Source organism: Panthera leo, chromosome A1 (genome assembly GCF_018350215.1).
Source record: "Panthera leo isolate Ple1 chromosome A1, P.leo_Ple1_pat1.1, whole genome shotgun sequence".
Taxonomy (NCBI): domain Eukaryota; kingdom Metazoa; phylum Chordata; class Mammalia; order Carnivora; family Felidae; genus Panthera; species Panthera leo.
The window spans coordinates 109,730,382-109,755,360 of record NC_056679.1 but is presented as its reverse complement, the minus strand read 5'-3'; the positions used below and the strand labels follow the sequence as shown (position 1 = coordinate 109,755,360).

At 38.3% G+C, this 24,979-nt stretch overlaps 1 protein-coding gene across 5 annotated transcripts in view; it reads left to right on the top strand.

Moving 5' to 3' along the window:
• The window catches only part of AFF4 (AF4/FMR2 family member 4), a 104,719-nt gene extending 80,121 nt beyond the window's left edge, over positions 1-24,598 (top strand). For all 5 annotated transcript variants that reach the window (XM_042934957.1, XM_042934951.1, XM_042934965.1 and 2 more), the window contains 15 exons: positions 388-436; positions 2,802-2,856; positions 3,534-3,571; positions 4,216-4,378; positions 4,982-5,899; positions 10,307-10,395; positions 11,004-11,244; positions 16,086-16,180; positions 16,608-16,671; positions 16,789-16,925; positions 17,186-17,257; positions 18,388-18,481; positions 19,289-19,332; positions 20,774-20,994; positions 24,357-24,598. In XM_042934957.1, coding sequence (XP_042790891.1) covers positions 388-436; positions 2,802-2,856; positions 3,534-3,571; positions 4,216-4,378; positions 4,982-5,899; positions 10,307-10,395; positions 11,004-11,244; positions 16,086-16,180; positions 16,608-16,671; positions 16,789-16,925; positions 17,186-17,257; positions 18,388-18,481; positions 19,289-19,332; positions 20,774-20,994; positions 24,357-24,484 — 2,408 coding nt within the window. In that variant the 3' untranslated portion in view covers positions 24,485-24,598. The remainder of the gene's footprint in view (positions 1-387; positions 437-2,801; positions 2,857-3,533; positions 3,572-4,215; positions 4,379-4,981; positions 5,900-10,306; positions 10,396-11,003; positions 11,245-16,085; positions 16,181-16,607; positions 16,672-16,788; positions 16,926-17,185; positions 17,258-18,387; positions 18,482-19,288; positions 19,333-20,773; positions 20,995-24,356) is intronic.
• The last annotated feature ends 381 nt before the right edge of the window (positions 24,599-24,979 follow it).

Genomic DNA, 24,979 nt, shown 5'->3' with positions numbered 1-24,979 from the left:
CAGTTTTTGCTGTTACAAAACATATTATGATAAACATCTGTGTTTCAGTGTGTGTTTATGTATTTTTCCAGATATACCTGTAAGGAAAAATTTTTTTCATTATAATTGCTACGAAAGTGGATATGTGCATTTACAGTATCAGTAAAGATAATATTGCCAGATTGCCTGCCAAAAAGATTGTATGGGTTTATAGTTGGACAAGCAGCATTGGAGCTTACCTGTTTCCCCCAGTTATCTTGTATTATTGGACTCTAAAGTGTTGCCAGTTTGGTGGAGGAAGAATTCTAAATGTTTTGATTTACATTTCTTTGAGGGTATACTGATACATATTTTACAATCTAAATAGCCACACTGTAGTTGCTAATTTCTGCATTCTCTTTGTTCTAGAAAGATACAATCCTTCTTCTAAAACTTCAAATGGACACCAGTCTAAATCGTAAGTTTATTGCTTAATAAGTTTATCCGTTTTGCTAAAAGTCTATGTGTAGTGTCTGCATACCAGAACACTTAGAAATGTGTCCTTAATCTTTTAAGGAAGGGGTATGCAAATGTTTATGTAAAGGGCCAGATAGTGAAATATTTTAGGATTTAGGGGCTAGATGGCTTTTGTCCCAACTAACCAGCTCTGCCATTATAGCATGAAAGCAAATATAGACTATGGGTGTCGTCGTGTTCCAATAAAACTTTTTTACAAAACAAGTAGTAGTCTTTATTTGACTTGTGGGCCATAGTTTGTCTTCCCCTCCTCTGAGATTACAGATTTTTCTCATCTCTTAGAGATGTGTGTATTTGTGTTTGTGTGTAGGTTGATAGTTTTTAATAAAGAAGACCAAAAAATACAGGATTCTTCTTTGTAAGCCCTCCATTTAATTGCTAAATGTAGAATATTAAATCAGCATAGTTTGTACTATATTTGTTTTCCTACTTCTTTAGTAGAACCAGGAATATATATCAAAATGTAATCAGGCTAGTATATTGGGTGATAATAAATTCCAGGTTCAAAAGTGAACTCCTGAATTCCTGAGACCACAAGTTAACTCCATGATTAAAACAAAATTCTAAAGAAATGGTGGCCACAGTGCTAGCTTTCTAAACTACAACATACAGTCTTGATAACCTCAGCCTCTTCAGCTGAACAGAGGAAGAACTGAGTGAGAATAACTTATGTGAAATGCAACAAGTCCCCCTCACTGTTAAAGAATTCAAATTATATTCATATTTATCATACTTATTGATGTGCAAAGAATTGATAAGGGCCTACCATATATGTGTGTATCTCTTGTTGCGGAGGGAGCGAAAGCATGCAGGACCTTGAGCAGTTTGGTAAAAGCTTTGACATATCCACATGTGTGAGCAGGTTCATTGAGCTGCCATTATTAAATCATAAGGGCTGAGAGAATTCAGAGCAAGTACATTTCCTTATAGGATGTCATTCATAGACATGCACCAAGCCCTTGTCCAAAAGAAAACTCTTTTTTTCTGTCCTGCTTAACCAGGCCAGCCTTAAAACATTTTTCATAATTCTGTAATTATCTGGGTACTTTGTTTCAAGGTGATCTCTTATATGATAATCTGAATTTGGGGTCAGATTTAGAAACTCAGGTGAAGTTTTTGAAGGGAAAGTATTAATAGTTACTGAAGTGAAAGAAGATTTCCTTCCCACTGATTGGAGAGTGTCATGAAATTTTAAGAAGAAAGGTAATGGAACTGCTGGTAATGAGAAATTAAACATTTTTATAGTCGTAGTTTTCCCTAAGCTTTGTATTAATTTTTGCTCTTCTGTAAAAAGGCAAGGAGTGTTTTGTGGGTCATTACTCAGATTTTTAATTTTAATTACGATTTTTTGGCCTTAAGGAAAAAAAAAATTTTAATGTTTATTTTTGAGAGAGAGAGAGAGAGAGAGAGACAGAGTGCAGGCGGGGGAGGGTGAGAGAGAGACACACACAGAATCCGAAGCAGGCACCAGGCTCTGAGCTGTTAGCACAGAGCCTACCGAAGGGCTCGAACCCACAAATGCGAGATCACGACCTGAGCCAAAGTCGGATGGTTAACTGAGCCATCCAGGAGCCTCTAGGCAATTTTAAATTTGTAATTTTACTTTGAAAAGTGAATTTCAGAAATTGTCAGTTCATGTTTTTTTAATTGATTTGAATTTGATGAAGGAGGGTTTGGAACCTGGAATTTGTTTTTAATTCACACACTGTCATTTCTATTTTATAAGTAAGGTTTTTACCCCAAATTGTTACTTTTCCAGAGGGCATTCTTCTTTCATAGCAAGACATTTATGAACTAGCACTTTGACTTAGTGTTCTGGTTTTCACAGTTACCTGGTTGTATGAATCTCTTTGTGATACATGAGGGACAGTGAAAGAGAATTGGTGATATTTTCATTTTATCTTCCTTCTTTTTAGGAGTTATATCTCTCTAGTGGACTGTTGAGTATGAGTATGGTAATTTGATTTAATATGAATGAGTGTGTGTGTATGTAATTAGAGAAAAATAGAGAAAACAAGTAGAGAGAAGTTGTAGAATGTGGTTTATTTAATTAGAAAAGAAGGATATGCATTTTACTTATGGAAAAGTGAGAGCTTGTGAAAATGTTAAATTCCTACTTTTCTCACTTTGTACTCTGGATGTGAACCAAAACAGAGTAAAATTTACTGGTTCTTTTCTTTGTTTTTTAATTAAATCTTTGGCTACCACAGTGATTATTTCTAGAATGGTTAGTAAATATTTAATACTCTGGTGTGCCATGATAAACTGTTACAAAAATACTAATCCTTTCTGCATTTTCCCTTTAGTATGTTAAAAGATGACTTAAAACTAAGCAGCAGTGAAGACAGCGATGGGGAGCAGGTATGTCTACTGCTTTATGAGTTTGCCAGTTTCATACACTGTGTGTTTTCATTGTATTTGATAAGAATTATGGTTGAATGATAGATTTATGAGCCATTTATTTATTTAAAAAAAATTTTTTTTTAACGTTTATTTATTTTTGCGACAGAGAGAGACAGAGCATGAACGGGGGAGGGTCAGAGAGAGGGAGACACAGAATCTGAAACAGGCTCCAGGCTCTCAGCCGTCAGCACAGAGCCCGACACGGTGCTCGAACCCACGGACAGTGAGATCGTGACCTGAGCCGAAGTCGGATGCTTAGCCGACTGAGCCACCCAGGCGCCCCATGAGCCATTTATTTAAAAGAAGTTCCTTACTGCTTTCTGACCAGTGTAATGTTGTTTTTCTGCTCTGTCTTTAAATCTCCATTTTTTTTAATTGGCTCTTCTTTAATATTTATGGTGGATCAGAACTTACTCATGAAGCATGAGATTGTTGACAAGAACTATTAACAAATCTTTTCATCTTAGCCTGGTAATTAGTTATTCTTTAGGTAAAAACATTATGTCCTAAATGTTAGGTAAACATTGATGCATACATTAGAACTGCTAGTGTTCCTGTTAAGAGTTCAAATATTGTTCACATTAAGCAGATAGAGTGTTTATTCATTCACAGATTTCCTCTCGTTTTACTTTTAGGATTGTGATAAGACAATGCCAAGGAGTACACCAGGAAGGTATGCATCCTTTTATTTTGTTTTATTTGTAGAGGTGGGAATTACCTGATAGAATTGTAGTGTTATAATAATTGACCTTACATGGGCACCTGGGTGGCTCAGTCAGGTAAGCGACTGACTTCGGCTCAGGTCATGAGCTCGGCTCACAGTTCATTAGTTGGAACCCCGTGTCCAGCTCTGTGCTGACAGCTCAGAGCCTGGAACCTGCTTCAGATTCTGTGTCTCCCTCTCTCTCTGTCCCTCCTCTGCTCACGCTCTCCCTCTCTGTCTCTCTCAAAAATAAATAAACATTAAAAAAAAAATTGACCTCACACAGTAAATAGTACTGTGGTGGTGATTGTACAACCGTGTAAATTAACTAAATATCATCAGATTGTAAACTTAACGTGAATGAATTCTGTGGTATGTAAATCATACCTCAATAAAACCGTTTCTAAAAGGTAAGTACCAGTGGCTGAGCAGCATATTAGAAACTTTTTATGAAGTATTTATTTCATTTATAAATAAAGTTCTGAATTCATAGAATTGTAACAATATAACAGTAAACATTTTATAAAGTTGGTTTTCAGATTTGGATGTTTTCCTGTTGTCATTGTGGGAAAAAAAACCCCAACTTTCTCATTTATATGTTTTCTTTCTTTTAGTAACTCTGAACCTTCACACCATAATAGTGAAGGAGCAGATAACTCCAGGGATGATTCTAGCAGCCACAGTGGATCTGAAAGCAGCTCTGGATCTGACTCTGAGAGTGAAAGTAGTTCCAGTGACAGTGAGGCAAACGAGCCATCCCAGAGTGCATCTCCTGAGGTGAGAGGGAGACAGGGGTACCACCTTCCATGGGTCTCTCATGGCCTCTGTTGATGGCCATTTAAGACTTGATTAAAATCTAGGTGGCTAGATTTGGCCACTGGGTGGCTCAGTCATTAAGGATTTGACTTTAGGTCACGTTATGATCTCAGGGTTTCTCAGTTCGAGTCCTGTATCAGGTGAGCTCGAGCCCCACTTCGAGTGAGCCCAACTTCTCCCTCCCCCCCGCCCCCTCTCTCTCTCTCAGCCCCTTGCTCACTTGTGCCCTCTGTCTTTCAAAAAAAAAAAAGACTCAAATATAAAAAGTGAAGGAAAGAAGGTTAAGAAATTGAACTGTGTATCTTGGAGGAACCTTCGATACTTCAGTGTCCTTGTTACTTGAATAAATATTTGGTCTAGATTAGGAATTTTATCTTTGAAGTTGGGTTCCTGACAGGAATCTTTAATGTTTAAAGGCCATTTGTAACATTAAGCTTATGTCCTCATTCAAGTGATGAGAGCTCTGATAGTCAATATTCAGCCCTTTGCTTTAGTTCAGTCAAAAGTATGAAAAACAGATGGCTCTGTGCTCTTAGACATTGTATTTTTGTTTCTGTTTTTCAGCCTGAACCACCACCAACAAACAAATGGCAACTTGATAATTGGTTGAATAAAGTGAACCCACATAAAGTGTCACCAGCGTCTTCTGTGGACAGTAACATCCCCTCATCTCAAGGCTATAAAAAGGAAGGCCGAGAACAGGGCACCGGGAATAGCTACACTGATCCAGGGGGACCTAAAGAAACAAGTTCTGCTACTCCTGGACGAGACTCCAAGACTGTCCAAAAGGGATCAGAAAGTGGGCGCGGGAGGCAGAAGTCCCCTGCACAGAGTGACAGTACAACACAGAGGAGAACTGTAGGCAAAAAACAACCCAAAAAGGCTGAGAAGGCAGCTGCTGAAGAGCCCCGGGGAGGCCTGAAGATAGAAAGTGAAACCCCTGTAGACATGGCTACCAGCATGCCTTCCAGCAGACACAAAGCAGCCACCAAAGGCTCAAGGAAACCCAATATAAAAAAGGAGTCCAAATCTTCCCCTCGACCTTCTGCAGAAAAAAAGAAATACAAGTCAACGAGTAAATCTTCCCAGAAATCAAGGGAAATCATAGAAACAGATACCTCATCCTCAGATTCGGATGAAAGCGAGAGCCTTCCTCCTTCCTCACAAACTCCTAAGTACCCTGAGAGTAACAGGACTCCCGTGAAACCCTCCTCAGTGGAGGAAGAAGATAGCTTTTTTCGGCAACGAATGTTCTCTCCTATGGAAGAGAAGGAACTTCTTTCACCCCTCAGTGAGCCTGATGACAGGTATCCACTTATTGTGAAGATTGACCTGAATCTCTTGACCAGAATACCAGGAAAGCCTTACAAAGAAACAGAGCCACCCAAGGGGGAAAAGAAAAATGTGCCAGAAAAGCACACAAGAGAGGCTCAGAAACAAGCCTCAGAAAAAGTTTCCAACAAAGGCAAGAGGAAACATAAGGTTTGTAAAGGGTTTTTGTTGTTGTTTTGTTTTTAAACATCAGAACCTGAAATGCAGTGGAAATCTCGGTAAGCCAGAAGATACCTAGTTGAGTTACAGCTGTGAGAGAAAATAGAGGGGAAGCCCAAGACCCAAGTGAAGCTACAGACAGAACAGTCCTTCAGGACCACTGTGCCTCTGCCTGGCTCCTTTAATGAAGCAGGATAGTTTCTGATCAAGTAAGAAATGAGCCAGTGCTTCTTTTCAGAGTATGTACTGGCCAGCGTATAGATGAGAGTGAAGCAGGGATTGCAAACAGGCCTTCACAACATTGTTAAAATTTTGATTTTAAATGTCTTTAGTTGGGATATATATTTTCCAGGTTGTCACATTCTCTTTAAAAAAAATGTTTTTTAAATGTTTATGTATATTTGAGAGAGAAAGAGAGCAGGGGAGTGGTAGAGAGAGAGGGAGACACAGAATCTGAAGCAGGCTCCCGGCTCTGAGCTGTCCACACAGAGCCCGAAGCAGAGCCCAAACTCCCAAACCACGAGATCATGACTTGAGCAGAAGTTGGACGCTTAACCTACTGAGCCACCCAGGTGCCCCCAGGCTGTCACATTCTGTAACACTCTCTTCTATCTTACACCCAGACCAAGTCACACTCTTTAAATTACTAATTCCAGATAAAAAATGGGCTCATCAATTTTGGACAAATTCTTAAGAATTTCACCAATCCTCTGTACATACCTGTGCCCCAGCTTTTTTTTTTCCTTTTTGACCACCTATGTCTGTAGGTTTAAAACTAAGCACATCTGCTGGCACATGGCCAACTCTTGTCCTTAAAGTCTTTTGTGATAATTTGGATTTAGAGATGATGCTTAGTATATAATGTCAGCCTTTTTAAACTGAGGAAGTGTGAAAACTCACAGATGTCTTTGATTGGAGGATAATGACATGTAATGAAAAGAGCTGAACAACTTATGTGTATAGACAGATTCTTTGGGGAAAAAACCAGCTTGATCTTTCAGGTCTAGTGAGACATTTTTAGAGGAAAGAAAATCTTAATTTATATTAAAAAATTTTCTTTTGAATGTTTATTTATTTTTGAGAGAGAGAGGGAGGGAGGGACAGAGAGAGAGGGAGACACAGTATTGGAAGCAGTTTCCAGGCTCTCAGCTGTCAGCACAGAGCCCCACACGGGGCTGGAGCCCACAAACAGTGAGATCATGACCTGAGCCAAAGTCAGACGCTCAACTGACTGAGCCACCCAGGCTCAGGTAGAGCCACCCAGTCTACCAGGTAGACTCAGAGCAAAACCCCAATCCCAGTTGACCGTGGCAATCTCACATCAGAGGATAGAAAGAATAAAGCATTTTTTAAAATGAGTGAACTGGAGGTTTTTCCTCTTTTTTTTTTTTCTTAAAACCACAGTACAGAAGTGCAGATGATGATACATATTTGGACAAACTAGAATAATACCCTTTTTTTTAATCTTCAAAAATATACGATTTATAAAAATATGAATTTCTAGAAAACTGAAGCTTACTATTTTCAGTGCTATAGCTAATGAGTTTCCATTATTGTAGTACAGGGAAGCTTTTTAGACCAGTAAGTTTAGGGCTGCTGCCACTGTAGAGCTGCAACCTCAGATTGCTGGACTTGGGATTTAATTCATAGAATTACATGAAATAAGAGCTTATAAATAAATGATGGACTCTGCTCTTTAGAACACTAAGGTGCTTCTTATGGAACTAAAAAATGGTCCTTTTATGCTTAAAAAGTATTACATGTTATGAGATTTGATATAATATAGAGATAGAATATGTAATGTCCTTTTTACTCTTGTTTAAAATTCTACAATATATAACTTACAACAAAATCCCCTTCTCTAAAAGAAATTCTCCATACTTCTCCCCTTCCCCACATCTCATTGGCATGTTATATTCCTCCCAAGTTTTGTTTTTTTGGTTGTTTTTTTTTTTTTAAGAGAGCAGGGGAGGGGCAGAGAGAGGGGGAGTGTCTTAAGCAGGCTTCATGCTCAGCACATAGCCCGACACGAGGCTCAATCTCATGACCCTGAGATCATAACCTGAGCTGAAGTCAGAAGTCAGATGCTTAACTGACTGAGCCACCTGGGAGCCCCCCAAGTTTTTTTATATCAATACCTGTAAGTCAGATTTTGATTTTATAAAATCAGAATCAAGTTCGGAAACTTAGTAATGGTTTTTTGAGTGTCCTGACTTTGGTAAAATTGTCAGGGGTAGTTTCTGACGATAAATCCGATGGTACTGAGAGGAGTCCCAGCTAAGAGTAATGATGGATTTAGATTATTTTTCTCATGTTTTTTTGTTTGTTTTTTTTTTGTGTTTTTTTTTTTTAACGTTTATTTATTTTTGAGACAGAGAATGACAGAGCATGAACGGGGGAGGATCAGAGAGGGAGACACAGAATCTGAAACAGGCTCCAGGCTCTGAGCTGTCAGCACAGAGCCCGACGCGGGGCTCGAACTCACGGACCGCGAGATCATGACCCGAGCCGAAGTCGGCCACTCAACCGACTGAGCCACCCAGGCGCCCCTGTTTTGTTTTGTTTTTAATGTTTATTTATTTTTGATAGAGACACAGTGCAAGCGTGGGAGGGGCAGAGAGAGGGAGACACAGAATGCGAAGCAGGCTCCAGGCTCTTGAGCTGTCAACACAGAGCCCCATGCGGGGCTCAAACTCCTAGGCTGTGAGATCATGATCTGGGCTGAAGCCGACCGCTCAACCGACTGACGCACCTAGGTGCCCCTGGTTTTGTCTTGTTTTTAATGTTCATTTATTTTTGAGAGATAGCATGTGTGCGAGCAAGGGAGGAGGGGCAGAGAGAGAGAGAGACAGAGGATACGAAGCAGGCTCCACACTGACAACAGAGAGCCACACGTTGGGGCTCAAACTCATATCATAAACAAGAGATCATGACCCAAGCCAAAGTTGGACACTTAACCAACTGAACCACCCAGGCGCCCCCTCGTGTTTTTAATGTGTCCACTTTCAATCTTTTGTGTAAGGGAACAGATTTCTTTGTTACAGTAGAATGTTTGCAATCTTGGGCCCTGATATTTGAAGCAGTAAGAAAATTTACAATCACTCAGGAAAGTAGCTTTGGTAATTATAGATAGGCTAATAGCTTTTGTTTTAGCAAAAAGAGTCTTTCAAAATCATCAGGTTTGGCTATAATAAAAAATATGGACAGTAGCAAGTATTGGCAGAGATGTGGAGGAGTTAGAATTTTATATGGTGCTGGTGGGAATATAAAATGATGTGTAGCCACTTTGGAACACAGTTTCAGCAGTTCCTCAAAAAGTTAAAGGTAGTGTTACTTAATTTTTTTTAATTTTAATTTTTTAATGTTTATTTATTTTTGAGAGAGAGAGTGCAAGCAGAAGAGGAGCAGAAAGAGAGAGAGAGAGAGAGATACAGAATCTGAAGCAGACTCCAGGCTCTGAACTGTCAGTACAGAGCCCGACGCGGGGCTTGAACCCACGAAATGTGAGATCATGACCCGAGCCGAAGTCGGATACTTAATTGGCTGAGCCACCTAGGCACCCCAGTGTTACTTTATGACCCAAAAATTCCAGTCCATTCCACTTAAGTATATACCCAAGAGAAAAGAAAACATGTCTACCCCCAAATTTATACTTGAATGTTCACAGGAGTATTGTTTGTATTAGCCAAGAAGTGGAGACAACTCAAATGGCCATTAAGTGATGAATGGGTAGATAAAATGTGGTATATGCATACAATGGAGTATATTCAGGTATGAAAACAAATGAAGTACTGTTACATGCTAAAGCATGGATGAACTTTAAAAATATACTAAGTGACAGGAGGCAGACACAAAAGACCACATATATGATTCCATTTATATAAAATGTCTAGAATAGGCAAATCTATAAAGATGAAATACATAGATCAGCGATTATTAGAGTGAAGGGAATGGGGGGATTGCCTGCTATAGGGTAGAGGGGTCTTTGAGATGTTGAAAATGTTCTAGAATTATTTGTGGTAAGGTTGTGCACTTCTGTGAATATACTAAAAGTCATTGAATTGTGTACTTTAAAGAGTGGATTTTATTGTATGTGAGTTATATATCTCAATTATAATTTCATTCTTCCTGCAAAATCATTAGGATAAAAAGATGTCATCTCAAGACTCTATAGGAAATGTATTTCAGTGTTTGGGCTCTGTTTATCTAAATAGGAGACTTCTCCACCTTGAAACTCAGTTTATTTAGCATGGCTTACATGAATTTTTTCACTTCTTATTTCTTTTCTTTTTGAAACTTACCAGGGATGAACTATTTGAGGGTGACTTGTGCTGGAAACTGAAATTAGGTGAATAAAAATCAAATGTAGTAGTTGCTTTTTTCCTATTTTTCACCCAGAATGAAGATGATAACCGAGCCAATGACAGCAAGAAACCCAAAACAGAGGACAAGAATTCAGCAGGTCACAAGCCATCCAGCAACAGAGAGTATGTCCCCCAAACATGTTACATGTGTGTTAATATGTGTATGTCATTTGCTGTTGTGTACTTCCTGATGTGCTCTTAGAATGTTCCTTTTAGTAAGTACATGTCCTATCCATGCATATGTATACATATACCAGCTAGTGGGAGATTTTATTTTTAGCTAATTGGGTCAGAAAGTTTTTAAGATTCAGTCTGTTCTTCTTTCTTTAGTGGAGTAGGGTTGAATATAGGCCAAGAATTAAACTAAAGTGTTACCACTTTCTGGCTAAATGACAAGCTTAACTGTAACTTGCAAGAGACCAATTTCTAACTTAGGAACTTATTAATATCTTCATCGTTCATCTTCTCATTTATGTAATCAGTATTTATTGAATACTTGCTGTGTGGCAGGCCAAGATTTAAGCGCTGGGTATACAACCAGAGGGTGGAAAACACATGAGATGGCCTGTCCTCATGAAATGTACACTTTTATTTTGTTTCATAGAAATCATGTGTTTTAATTAACTCAGGGAAAAATAAATTTGTCTTGAAAGCAGACAGAGAGAAATAGAAAAAAATCCATCACAGCTACATGACTGTGGAGAAATAAGGGCATTTGTTTGGTTTGGCAGGTCAACTAAGCAAAGTGCTGCAAAAGAAAAGGATTTGTTGCCTTCTCCTGCTGGACCCGTTCCTTCAAAAGATCCAAAAACAGAGCATGGCTCTCGGAAGAGGACTATTAGTCAGTCATCTTCTTTAAAGTCAAGTAATAACAGCAACAAGGAGAATAGTGGCAGCAGCAAAAACAGTTCCTCCACATCAAAGCAGAAGAAGACTGAAGGGAAGACTTCCACTAGCTCTAAGGAGGTCAAGGTAAGCCACTAGAGGCCTGAGCCTTTTGAAAAGCAATCCCATTGTCATAGGAATTCTCCAAGGTGACATTGTGCTTTGAAAATCTTGTAAACCTCTCCTTAAACTTGTAGGCCTATGTGTTTTCATCTCAAAATGTCATAATCTTGATAATGAACGTATGCGGTGATCTCAGACCGTGAAAGCAATAAGTCATCTGCCAACATGCATATTAATTAAGACAAACGCTTAATTGGAAAAGTTGGTTTTGGAAGAAAGTAGCTGATTATGATCTAATTATAAATCACTCCATTTGCTATGATCGATTGTGTATAGTTTGGAATTGGCTTTGGATTTTTTAGAATTAGATTTTACAAGCAAGTTATATTACATAAAGTGATAAGGCAACTAATTTGGCTTTGATTCATGAAGGAAATTCTTTAGGTAAATTAGCATTGGAACTATTCCTAGAGCATGATCATAACATAGGGCTTTTTTTTTTTTTTTTTAAGTTTATTTTGAGAGAGAGAGAGTAAGTGCAAGTGGGGGAGGTGCAGAGAGAGAATCCCAAAGAGGCTCTGCACTGTCAGTGCAGAGCCAGACACGGGGGCCCAGACCCACGAACCATGAGATCTTGACCTGAGCCAGAGTCAGATGCTTAACCGACTGAGCCACCCAGGTGCCCTATAGGGGAATATTCTTAATGTTCATGGATGGAGAATTGGATCATAGAAGCTTTCTCAAGGCTATACCTTATTAGAATCTTACCCTCAGTTTTTTTACGAGGTTATTTGCATTACTTTCTGAACTGTTTTGATTGGGAGCAAACTCTGACAAAATTAAGAAAATACCTTGATTTTTTTTCTTAATGTTTATTTATTCTTGAGAGAGAGAGAAACAGAGTGTGAGCAGGGGAGGGGCAGAGAGAGTGGAAGACACAGAATCCAAAGCAGATTCCAGGCTCTGAGCTATCAACACAGAGCCCGATGCAGGGCTTGAACTCACGAACTGCGAGATCATGACCTGAGCTGAAGTAGGATGCTCAACCGACTGAGCCACCCAGGCGCCCCCAAATACATAGATTTTTAAGAATATAGTTCACTGGATTGTTGTTTGTGACTTGAGTAGGCAAAGGTTTGAGAGTTGAAAAAATTGCATTAAAAGTAGTTACTTGTGCTTATTAAATGTAGTAGTTAAGTCTTTGAAATTGAGGTAATTTTAATTGTGAACAACATCTGAAATTGAGATATACAGAAGACTTTTTCCGCAGTTGGACACCCTTCTGTAATGGTTTAGAGTATTAGTCCTAGTGTCCTTAAGGGACCTGACTGTCCTCTTGACCTCCTTCACCGTCCCACTTCTGTGTCAACTTGCTGACTGGCTCTTTTTCTATTTTCCATCCTTTAGCTGTAGGATTTGAGGTCTGTATGCTTATTTCTTGAAACCTCTTACCTCTCTCTTTTTAAATGTACTCTTTAAGTGAGCTCACCCACTCGTGTGGCTTTTGTGATCTCATAGGTAAAAACTCTTACGTCTTCCTTGTTGGTTTGTCAGGTCCTTGAAAGCAGGGATTTGTATCTTATTTTGTGTTTTCTCCATTGTTTAACTTACTGGGTAATCAGGAAATATTTGTTGGATCAAGTGTAGTTATTTGGTATTCTGTTGTTGGTGACAAAATATAAAATATAAGTCCTGACCACTTTGATTCCAACACCTTAGGGCATTTTTAACAGTTATTAAAATCGTTAATGTTAGTCTTGGCAATTTCCAATTTAGGCAATTATATATGGGTTTATTAAAGAACACTCTATAGGCACATCTGGGGGACTCACTCGGTTAAGCTTCTGACTTCAGCTCAGGTGATGATCTTATGGTTCGTGGGTTCAAGCCCCGCATCGGGCTCTGTGCTGACAACTCATAGCCTGGAGCCTGCTTTGGATTCTGTGTCTCCCTCTCTCTATGCCCTTCCTCTGTCTGTGTTCTCTTTCAATCTCAAAAATAAATAAACATTAAAAAAAATTTTTTTAATAAAAAGAATCTGTAATTTAGTTAGAAAATGTACTTTTTCTTGTTATCACTTTAAGAATAATTAGATAATATGGAAAAACAAAATTACATATAATTTTTGTGTTTCTACATATTTGCTCCTATTATCAAATATTTGAAATATGTTGGCATAAAGTTGTTGATTACATTCTCTTATGCTTTTGGTATTTGTAACATCTCTTATGTTTCTCTTTTGTTCTTGATATTAGTTCTGTATGCCATTTCTTTTTTTTTTCCCCCTTGATTAGTATCATCAGAGGCTTATTAGTTTTACTTGTCTTTTCAAAAAAGAGCCTTTGTTTTTGTTGATTCTCTGTGGTTTACTTTTTATTTCTATTTAATTTTTAGTCTATGATTTCCTTTCTTATTCTTTTTGTTTTGCTGTTCTGTTTACTGAGGGTTTTTTTTTTTTTTTTTAAGTTTATTTATTTTGAGAGAGAGAGCACAAGCAAAGGAGCAGAGAGAGAGGGAAAGAGAGAATCCCAAGCAGGCCCTCCTCCCCCTGTCAGCTCAGAGCCCAATGCTGGGCTCAAACTCATGAACCGTGAGATCAAGACCTGAGCCTAAACCAAGAGTGAGATGCTTTATTGACTGAGCTACCCAGGCTCCCTCTGTTTACTTTTTTTTTTTTTAATATTTATTTTTGAGAGAGAGAGAGACACACAGACAGAGTATGTGTGGGGGAGGGGCAGAGAGAGAGGGAGACACAGAATCTGAAGCAGGCTCCAGGCTCTGAGCTGTCAGCACAGAACCTGACATGGGGCTTGAACTCACGGACTGCGAGATCATGACCTGAGCCAAAGTCAGATGCTTAACCAACTGAGCCACTCAGGTGCCCCTCTGTTCACTGACTTTTAAAGATGGAAACTTAGCTCATTAATTTTTAAATTAAGTTTAAGCCTTTTTTCTTTCTCTAACATAAGCAGTTAAGCTATATATTTTCCTTTAACTACTGTATATGTGCATTCTAGAAGATATGGAATGATTTTATAACTCAGTTTAAAATTTTTTCTAATTTCCAGTGTGATTTCATCTTTGACACTAGAGTTCTTTAAAAGTGGATTAATCAATATCCAAACATGGAGATTTGCTGGTTATCGTCTGGTTAGTGTTGCTACATTAATTGCATTGGGGCTGGAAAATTGTCTGCATGGTAGCAGTCTTTTGAAATTTGTTAAGATCTGCTTTATGAGAGGGATGCCTGGGGGCTCAGTTGGCTAAACGTCTGACTTCAGCTTAATTCATGATCTCAAAGTTCGTGAGTTTGAGCCCTGTTTCAGGCTCTCTGCTGTTAGGGTGGAGCCTGCCTCAGATCTCTCTCCCTCTCTCTCTGCCCCTGTCCTACTTGTGCACTTGCTCTCTCTCTTTCAAAAATGTAAACATTAAAAAAAAGATTTGCTTTATGAGAGTATAGTATATGGTAGTTCTGTATTTACTACAAAAGAATGTCTATTCTGCATATATTGTGGACAAGGAATCTGTGTAATTCACATTGATTAATCCTGTTTTCAGACCTTCTTTATGTTGATATTTTGGTCATTTTGTCCTCTTGTTCCTTTTTCCACAAACATACAAGATTTGTTTATTTCTTCTAGTTCTGCCAGGTTTTTTTGAGTTGAGATACATCATCATATATCATCATCACCATAATGATTATTTTAATTCTTTGAGGTGCATGCTGTATTGGGTAGAACTGAAAAGCTATTATCATTTAAGAAAAAAGAAATGGTTAGGTTACATGGTTCATTTTCAGTAGATTTTTAAGCACAAGCGGTAAAATTATATATTAATTGGGTTTACTAATGTTGGAACATTCATCCATTTGTAGGATAAATTCTACTTATTTATCTACTTATCTATCTACTTATTAACTTATTATGTTTTATTATGGAAAAATGTGTATAGGGAAGTAGTTGGGAAGACAGGATCAAAGGCCCCGCATAAAGGGCTATATTGATAGAGGGTAGAATAAAGTTAAGAAGCCTAGACTTGTAAAATGGGACTGCTTCAGGGGCGCCTGGTGGCTCAGTCATTTAAGCACTTACTCTTGATTTCGGCTCAGTTCGTGATCTCAGGGTCATGAGTTCGAGCCCTGCGTGGGCTCTGCACTAACAGTACAGAGATCCTGCTTGGGATTCTCTGTCTCCCCCTCTCTCTGCCCCTCCCCTGCTCACGCACACCACTCTGTCTCTCCCTCTCCCTCTCTCTCAAAATATAACTAAAATAAACATAAAAAAAAGACTCTGAAAAATGAATAAAATAAAATGTGACAGACCTGGATTCCGGGAATGCCACTTAAAAGCTGTTTGAACTTGGGTGAGTTACCCTCCTTGACACTGCTTTTTATTCTGTCCCAGTAGCAATACACATTCCATAAGGTTGTTGAAATCTTAATGACTGGCCTAAGTACTTAGTGCCTGGTAAGTAGTAAGCACATAGTAAATGTTAGATGATATTATTGCTGTTTTCAGTGACCAGTAATTATCAGTAAATTTTGTCTTAAGCACTACTACTATTTTGATAGTAGGTTTGTGTCTTCCATATGTTTCAACAAGTGTCTAGTTCAGTCATTGCCTGGTAATAGTAGACTTTGCTATTAGAATGAATGTTTTTGTTTATATAAAGTGGACCCATTCTGTTAAAAAGGACTTTTACATTGTGAAATTGTAAATGATTATAGCGAAGAAATTAATTACTGACAGCAGTGGAATTTTTTGTACTTTTAACTAGTGGCTCAAGAAATACTTCCAGTTTAACTTTAATCACCTCAGAATTTTCAACATACGTATTTTTTCAACATTATATATTTTTTTGGTTAGGAAAAGGCTCCAAATAGCTCTTCTAACTGTCCTTCCTCTACACCAACTCCTGATGCCTCTAAGCCTCGGAGAACGAAGCTTGCCTTTGACGACAGGTGAGATAAATGTTTCTTATGCTTTGGAGAAATCATTCCAGTCAGCATGTAAGAAACTTGTTTAAAATCCTATCAGTGAACAGAAGAATTCATACTTGTGTTGTAATCCACAGAACATTTAGATTTTGATTTGAAAGGCATCTGTTCATTCTGAATCTTTCAAACAACTTGGGTAAATTAGTATCTAATACTAGGGAGCTTGATTTCTGTTTCCCTAAGTAGAAAATCTGCCATGAGTTGGCCGAAACAATTCATGCTCTTAACCCAAGAAAAGCATTTGTCAGAAAAACCTGAATTGGATGTTTAGTCGCAGGTCATGTTCTTTACTTGGGGATATGAAAACTGAGGGATGCTAGAGACTAAAATGGAAAGTATTATCTTACAAAAATATTTACTGTTCCATTTACTATAAAAATTTACATTGCAGAAATTATTCAGCAGACCATTATTTACAAGAAGCAAAAAAGCTGAAGCACAATGCAGATGCATTGGTATGTAAACATTCTCACATTTATTTAAGTTAATCAAATTAACTTAAATCTTCATTTGTGGTTTGCTCTCATAGTACATCAGTGTATTTCTCATTACCTTTATTCTCCTTTCTTCAGTCTGATAGGTTTGAGAAAGCTGTATACTATCTTGATGCTGTGGTATCTTTCATTGAATGTGGGAATGCATTAGAGAAAAATGCTCAGGAATCCAAATCCCCATTCCCTATGTATTCAGAGACAGTGGAGCTCATCAAGTAAGTGGGAAAATTTGCTGCCACGTCATTGGCAATAGTATTTCTTTGGTTAATCTTGGAAGGGGCTGATGTAGCTGTATACAGTAAAGCTAAAGAGGATGCTTAATCCTTTATTGTTCTTGGATACAGAGAATTAGATACTTCAGGGGGTATTTTTGCCTTTATTGAAGTTGGGTTCTAATGTTCTGAGGACCAAGGAAGTCATTAGATAAAGGGGAATATTATGTTTTGTGTCATCTGTTTGTTGTTTTAACTCACAGGTACACTATGAAGCTAAAGAATTACTTGGCACCTGATGCTACAGCTGCAGATAAAAGGCTCACAGTACTTTGGTAGGTGTTGGGTTCCAGCCTCTGCTAGATGACAGGTGGTTCCAGAGCAAATTATGCTGTTATGCCCTTCGGAAAGTTATCCTTGAATCGACCTTTTGTAACCCACTCATAAATCTCAATGGGTAAAGTAGAAAATAACTCAAAATCCCTACGGAAAGATTTAACTTGTTGTCAGTCTCTGATCCATTGCCCTCCTGGCAAATCCTTGGTAGAGTAGAAATCTCCTTGTCTCACATCGTCCCTTTTCCAGGCGCTTCTTTCGGTATCCTCTCTTGTTACTCAACATACCTTTCCTCAATATACCTTTCCTTAGGGAGCAAATGTTTAGCTTGCTCAGAATAAAGATTGTGGCTTGTTGGCTTGCTCCCAGGGAGATATTACCAATTTGTTTGTTAAAAGCATTTACTTTACCTGGCACTGGGCTTAATAGCTAGGAATGTAGTGTGGATAAAGTGGCACAGTCTTCTTTGTCATGGAGTCTGGTGTCTAGTGTCAGGAGACGGAAATTAAATAATCAGACAAGTATATGAATTCAGTACTTGGAAAGAAAAGTATATATAAGAGAATAGGGTGTAGGGACACGTTATCTTCAGGTAGAGGGGACATGTGCAAGAGGTGTGTGGTGGAAGGAAACAGGAAACTATCAAGGAACTAAAAAGACCAGTGAGAAGTGAAAGTGACTAGAGTGGTAGACATTGGTGACCGTGCAGGGCTTTGGTCAGCCATAGTAAGGTTTACCTGCGTTGCAGCAGAGTTGTACTATGCATAGTGGAGTTCCCTGGTTTTTGTTGTTTAGTATGAGATATTTATAATTGGATCTAGAGATTCTGCTCCTCAGTGATTTTTTTAATGCATGTGTTGCAATGACATGTTGGTGTCTCATGGGTGAGGTTTTGATTTTTGAATGTCAGCAAACAGGAGACTAGTCCTCAGTCTCTTCCCCTCCTTGAGGTGTGTACCATAAAGAGCACATCTTCCAGTTTTGCCTCAGGGTTAGTGTCGTTGACACTTATGCCATGGTCTGTTCACATTAGCCAGTCCTGCGCTCTTGCACGATACAAAAGTTGTCTGTGCAGATATAGCCAGAGTCTGCTGTGCTGGTAAATAAGCTGCCCTTTTCCGTTGGCCAGCCTGCGATGCCAGTCTTTGCTGTACCTGAGGCTGTTCAAACTGAAGAAGGAAAATGCTCTGAAGTACTCAAAGACACTGACAGAGCACCTGAAGGTAAGTGTGAAAAAGAGGATGGTCCATGTTCTAGGACACAAAATTTGTAAAGTCTCCTATCCCAACCCCAAAAGTGCCTTCATGTCTTGCCTGCCACAGCAAGGGTAGAACTACTTACTGTCGGTGAACTTTCAAATAGGTTTGAGATTTCTTAAAAAGTTTTTAAATCTACATATATCTGATTGTAGAACCTGTGTAGCCATATGCAATAGCACTTACTAATAATTCAGGGGATGTAGCCTCTTTTTATAATGAAACCTAATTTATACATTGCAAATGGTATTCTGTTTTACTGCCACCCTTCCTTACACTGTTACATTTGTTTCCTAAACTATCTATGTTTTTTCCTGCCAGCACCACATAAATCTTCTTAAAATCCTGCCCTGGTTCTGAGTTAGAACCCTTCAGTAGCTTACTGTTGATTTTAAGGTCAGGTCCAAGCTTCTTACCCTGACCTCAAAGTCATCAAGGTCTCTTTCTAGTTCCTTATCTAAACCTCTGCTCCAGAGAAACTGTGGGTTACATCCATTCACTTTCATGCAGCCTTTGCACATAGTATGACTCCGCTCTTCTCTGAGAATTCTCTCTTAAGTCTTTCAGAACCCCCAGCTGTCACCTAAGTATTGTTTTTCTGTTGCACATTTACACACACATACATTCTCTCTCTTGTTCTTACATTTTAGGTTCTTAAATTTGTAAAGATTCTTAAGGTCAGTTCTGGCCCAGTGCTTTTGAATATCTGTAGTACTTCAGAAGTTGTGTGATTTTTTTTTTTTTTTAATTAAATACATTTTATTTTTTCCACAGAATTCTTACAATAATTCTCAAGCACCATCACCTGGCTTGGGAAGGTAGGTAAATTTTATTCTATAAAGTATTTTTTGTGACACAATTATTTATTTTTGTTTGTAAAAGTGGAATGGGTGGTAAGGTCTAATTTCCAAAAATGGAAAGATGACAATTCTTTAAAAATTACAACTATTTCTAATAAAGTATTTTTTAAAGTTTTCATTTTTCTGTTTATTTTTACTAAGTTGAAAATATGGTAATGAGCATAATCTTAGAAAGAGCAGAGAAGGGGATATTTCACCTGGAGAAATCTTGAGTTTTGTTTTTTTTTAATTTTTTTTTTTTTAACGTTTATTTATTTTTGAGACAGAGAGAGACAGAGCATGAACAGGGGAGGGGCAGAGAGAGAGGGAGACACAGAATCGGAAACAGGCTCCAGGCTCTGAGCTGTCAGCACAGAGCCCGACGCGGGGCTCGAACTCACAGACCGTGAGATCATGACCTGAGCCGAAGTCGGACGCTTAACCGACCGAGCCACCCAGGCGCCCCATCTTGAGTTTTTTTAATAGCACCTCAGTCCTTCTCATAGTTTAATTTCCACACCTACTTGGGTTTTTATCACGATGGGATTATTGTGACTTTTCCTCCCTTCCTGTGTCACCCCCACCAAAAGGAGGCAAATTGCCATGAAAGCTTTTTTTGTGTGTAAGTTTATCTACTTAGTTATTATTTTTATCTTAACTGACTTTCTGTCTTTGCCCTTGTGTATTTTCTTAATCAAATTTCTAGTGCTAAAAGTGAAGATAAAAATATTCTTAACAAATAGCTTCCCCCCCCCCCAACTTTTGTTTGATTTTCCTTTTTTTTTTTAACGGTCTTTGGCATTTCCACAAATTTTAGTACTGCTGAAATGTACCTGTCAGAGTTCAACATGTGTTTCCTGAGAAAGATTTAATTGACAGGAAGCTTGAAATAATTGCAGTTGATTGAGAAATCTGTACCTCTTTGTCAGCTTTGAATAACTTGTTTAAACTAGGAAAATACCTGAAATGGAGTTCAAAATAAGATGTTCCTCTCTACTACCACAATTTTCTTGTGTTAAATTGCAAATTCCACCCAACTTTCTATAAAACAACTAGAAAAGTACCTATTATGTGCCAGAATAGATGGAAAGTGTGTTGAGCTGGGAGTGAGGTGATCTAACTTCTAAGTCTTTGAAGTGCTACTAACAAGGTGTGTGACCTCCTCCCTTCTTTTCCGTCAAAAGGTGGGATTTATTATTTATTACATTTATTAAAACAAAGAGTCTAGATAGGCTGATTCACCATGGGCTTTAGTGAGCTAAGTACTTACTTAGAAGGAATTGTACTTCTCTGGGAACTCTTCTAGTTTAAAAGAATCTTTAAATTTTAAAAGCTTTCATGGAAGAAGAGCCAGTAGAACATTGGTTTCATCACATTCACCATATTCATACGAATAAGCTTCCTGTTTCTCTGTGTGTAGCAAAGCTGTTGGGATGCCTTCCCCTGTATCTCCAAAGCTGTCGCCAGGCAATTCAGGAAATTATTCTTCTGGGGCCAGTAGTGCTTCAGCAAGTGGTTCTTCGGTGACCATTCCACAGAGGATCCACCAGATGGCAGCCAGCTATGTTCAGGTTACGTCCAACTTCCTCTATGCCACCGAAATTTGGGACCAAGCCGAGCAGCTTTCCAAAGAGCAAAAAGGTAGGCAGGTCAATGGAGAGACTTTGAAGGATGAAATTGTCAAAGAGAGATTTTATGATCCAGTCAAATAAGTGTCTGATCCGCATTTAGTTTATTATGCAATCGAGAGTTGATGATAATGACCATTGCTTACCAATCATACTGAATGTACTGAATTTGGAGAAAAAATACCTTTCACTGTACTGGTGACACAGACTAAACTACAAACAGTTTTTGGTCTAAGACAAATAGGCCTTTGTTTTGGCACATTAAGGACAGCGCCAGTTATAAAAGTAATAAAAATATATGCTGTTAGGATGGGTGACAGTAAGTTTGACTTAGGTGTAGGATTACATGCAGACATTTTGTACACAGGAGATAGTTAATATGTAAGAAAGCACATTTGGCAGCTCCTGGCTGGCCCAGTCACAGGAGCATGCAATTCTTGGTCTTCAGGGTCATGAGTTTGAGCCCTGTGTTGGGTGTAGAAATTACTAAAAGAAAAATAAATAAAACTTAAAAAAAAAAACACACATTCATACTGGATTTTTAGGTCTGTTGAAAAACTTACATGGTAAAAGAGACTATAAAATAAATTATTTTCTGGCATTATTCAGTTTTAGGTTATTTGAGACTTTGTACCTTATGTTTGTTATGTCCCAAACTAAGAACATTGAGAATTATAACATATTTAAAGGTCCTAGGGAAGAATCACCATATTGTACCCTGAAATTAATATAACAGTGTATGTTAACTCTACTGGATTTTAAATTTAAGACATAATAATAAAATACTAGGGAAAAGTACTATATAAACACCATAATATTTTCATGGCTTTTATTAGCAAATATGGCAAGTGTGGCAACTATTCAGGTAGATCCTTTGTAGACCAACACTCCCATCAGTCAGTCAAGTGTCTTTCTGTCACAGTGAATTTAAATATTTATTATATAAACAGGTAATCAGATGAAGATGAACGATTCCTATCCCTAAAGAGGGATAATGGGAAGAGAAAGGTAGAAGAGGAACCCCAGCATCTAACATGAAGTTGTGTTTCTTAAAATCCAATTTTTTCTTAAAATTTTAAATACTGTCAGTGTTGCTCAGGAAAGGTTACAAAGCCAAAATTCTTATTAAGTCACTCCTGCTTTCCTTTACATTTTTTCTCTCTGATAACAGTTTTCCAGCTTCATTTTTCCTTTTTTCAATCCTCTTCTTTCATTTTTACTTTTTTGCTTGGTACTTTTCAAATACTGACTAAAGGAAAGAGGATGATGTAATGAACCCCTGTGCACCTTGCACTCAACTTCAGCTTTACCAATACAGTATTTTGCTAATCTTACTCCATCTCTTTCTGACTCCTGCTTTTCTTTGCCCCTGGAGTATTTTAAAGCAAACAACAGATATTATAACATTTCACCCCAACATACTTTGGTATATGCATCCTTGAGTGATAAGGACTTTTCAAAAACATGATCACCGTGATCACTTTAACACAGTCACCAAAATTAATAGTACTTCCTTTCTGTCACCTAATACCTAGTCTACCATCCAGTTTCCCTTTTGTTGCAAATATGCAGGTTTTTGTTTTTTTTTTTTAAAGACAGCTCTGTTTGTTTCCAACAGAGTCCACACATCCATTGATCAGTCTCCCTCCTCTATTTTTTGGTGTTTTTGGAGGTGGGGCACTGTGCCATTTATGTTGAAGACTCAATGACACATATTCTGGATTTGACTGATTCCTTCCTCATGGTATCATTTAGCTTGCTCCTCTGTCCCCCATATTTCCTTCATACTGATTAGTTACATCTTGAGACTTGATTAGATTCAAGTTCATTATTTTAGATAATACTTCATAGGTGGTGCTCTTGATTTCCTATTATAGCATATTACAGCATATTATGAGGCATGTAATTAATGGTTATCTCTTATTTAGTGATATTAGGATTTGACCATTGATTGAATTCAGGTGGTTTTAGCCTCAGTTTGATGTAAGATTCCCTATTAAACTTTAACTTTTTTTTTTTAATTTGCTTTAATGTTTGTTCATTTTTGAGAGAGAGACAGAGTGTGAGTGGGGGAAGGGCAAAGAGAAAGGGAGACACAGAAACCGAAGCAGGCTCCAGGCTCTCAGCTTTCAGCACAGAGCCCAGCACAGGGCTCAAACTCACGAACCATGAGATCATGACTTGAGCTGAAGTTGGATGCTTAACCAACTGAGCCACCCAGGCGCCCCTCAAACTTTTACTTCTGTTTTAACATCCATTGATGGTTATTATCTATATCTATTATTCCATTAGGAAATAGGAATCTGTCTTCTGATATTCCTTCTGCATTTTTTAGGTGGCATTCTATAAAGAAGACCCTTTTTTCCTCACTGTTTGATTGTGTCTTGTGTTGAGTAGGGCCAAGTCTTCATCATGAGAATGACCCCATTTTCTCTGCACATATAAAAACTCTTTACCATCTGAGTCCTGCATCCTTCTCTGTCTTCTCCCAAAATTGCATCAGGATCAGATGTTAGGACACTTTCGTTCCGTCCTCCTCTGCACCCACCTCACATCCACATCAACCTGTATTTGTTCACATAGGAAGAATCCTTTCATTTCCATCCCTTATATTTTTAAACTATACTGTCTGAAACATGGGATTTAGTTTATCACTGTTGCATGGTATATGATTGCAGCAGAAAGTTTGGATACAGGCTGTCATAAATATCTAACCTCACAGGAGCTCTTACAGGGAAACATGCACAGAACATTGTCCTTTTTTGTACCACTTGCTTGTTACACAAAAACAGTAAACAGAGACTGTTTTGAGTACATCGTAGCACTAGGTCCCCATTTTAGTAGTGTATACTGCATACTAGCAATTGATAATTTCCATTAGTGGAATTCTGCTTTTATGTATAACACTTAATGCCTAACCATACAGTCTGTTGGAAACATTTCATGACTTAGAGAAAATAATGTAGCTTGAAAGACAGAGACTGTGGGATGGATGGTTTGTTCTAAAACGTGGACGGTCATCATTTTAGTGCAGGCGGGAATCTTTGTTTTGACTTCTTATGAATACTGTTTTATAGTCTAGACCAAACTTTTTTTTTTTTTTATTTTTTTTTATTTTTGGGACAGAGAGAGACAGAGCATGAACGGGGGAGGGGCAGAGAGAGAGGGAGACACAGAATCGGAAACAGGCTCCAGGCTCCGAGCCATCAGCCCAGAGCCTGACGCGGGGCTCGAACTCACGGACCGCGAGATCGTGACCTGGCTGAAGTCGGACGCTTAACCGACTGCGCCACCCAGGCGCCCCTAGACCAAACTTTTAAAGCAGTGTTTGGGGAGAGCATGTGTATCATTTAATGACTCTTTTTGGTTTTCTAGAATTCTTTGCTGAACTGGATAAAGTGATGGGCCCTCTCATCTTTAATGCAAGCATCATGACAGACCTGGTTCGATATACCCGGCAGGGACTGCACTGGCTTCGCCAGGATGCCAAGTTGATATCTTGAACTGAACACATTCTCGTTGCCTCTGATTTTCTCCACAACACTGTGTCACATCACGAAGGAAAACTGCCATAACATGCCACCTAGTCGACACTAAGAATGAGGAATGGTTTTTTCCTCCCTGGTTCATGTGTGTTGTTATTTATAACCCAAAGCCATGATGTCAGTTGACCCCTTTAATATTCCCAATATGGAAAATTATTTAAATGTTTTTAAATCTGCAGCACATTGCTAAGACGGTTTCGGTGATCTGTAATAAGATTGAAATTCCAGCTGCAATTCATAACTAATCAATTGAAATCCTATTTATTTTAATTTTTTTAAGTTCCCAGATTGGGGCTAGTTTAAAACTTAATTATTTCTGCTTATGAATTTACTCTGTTGAAAATTTAGCCTAAGTTTAATGTAGGCATTTTTATTTATATACTTTTGGGAGCTTTGTTATCTAATGTCTTTTTGTGGTAGCTCTTCTAAGAGTAAGAGTTGGTTCATCTAAAA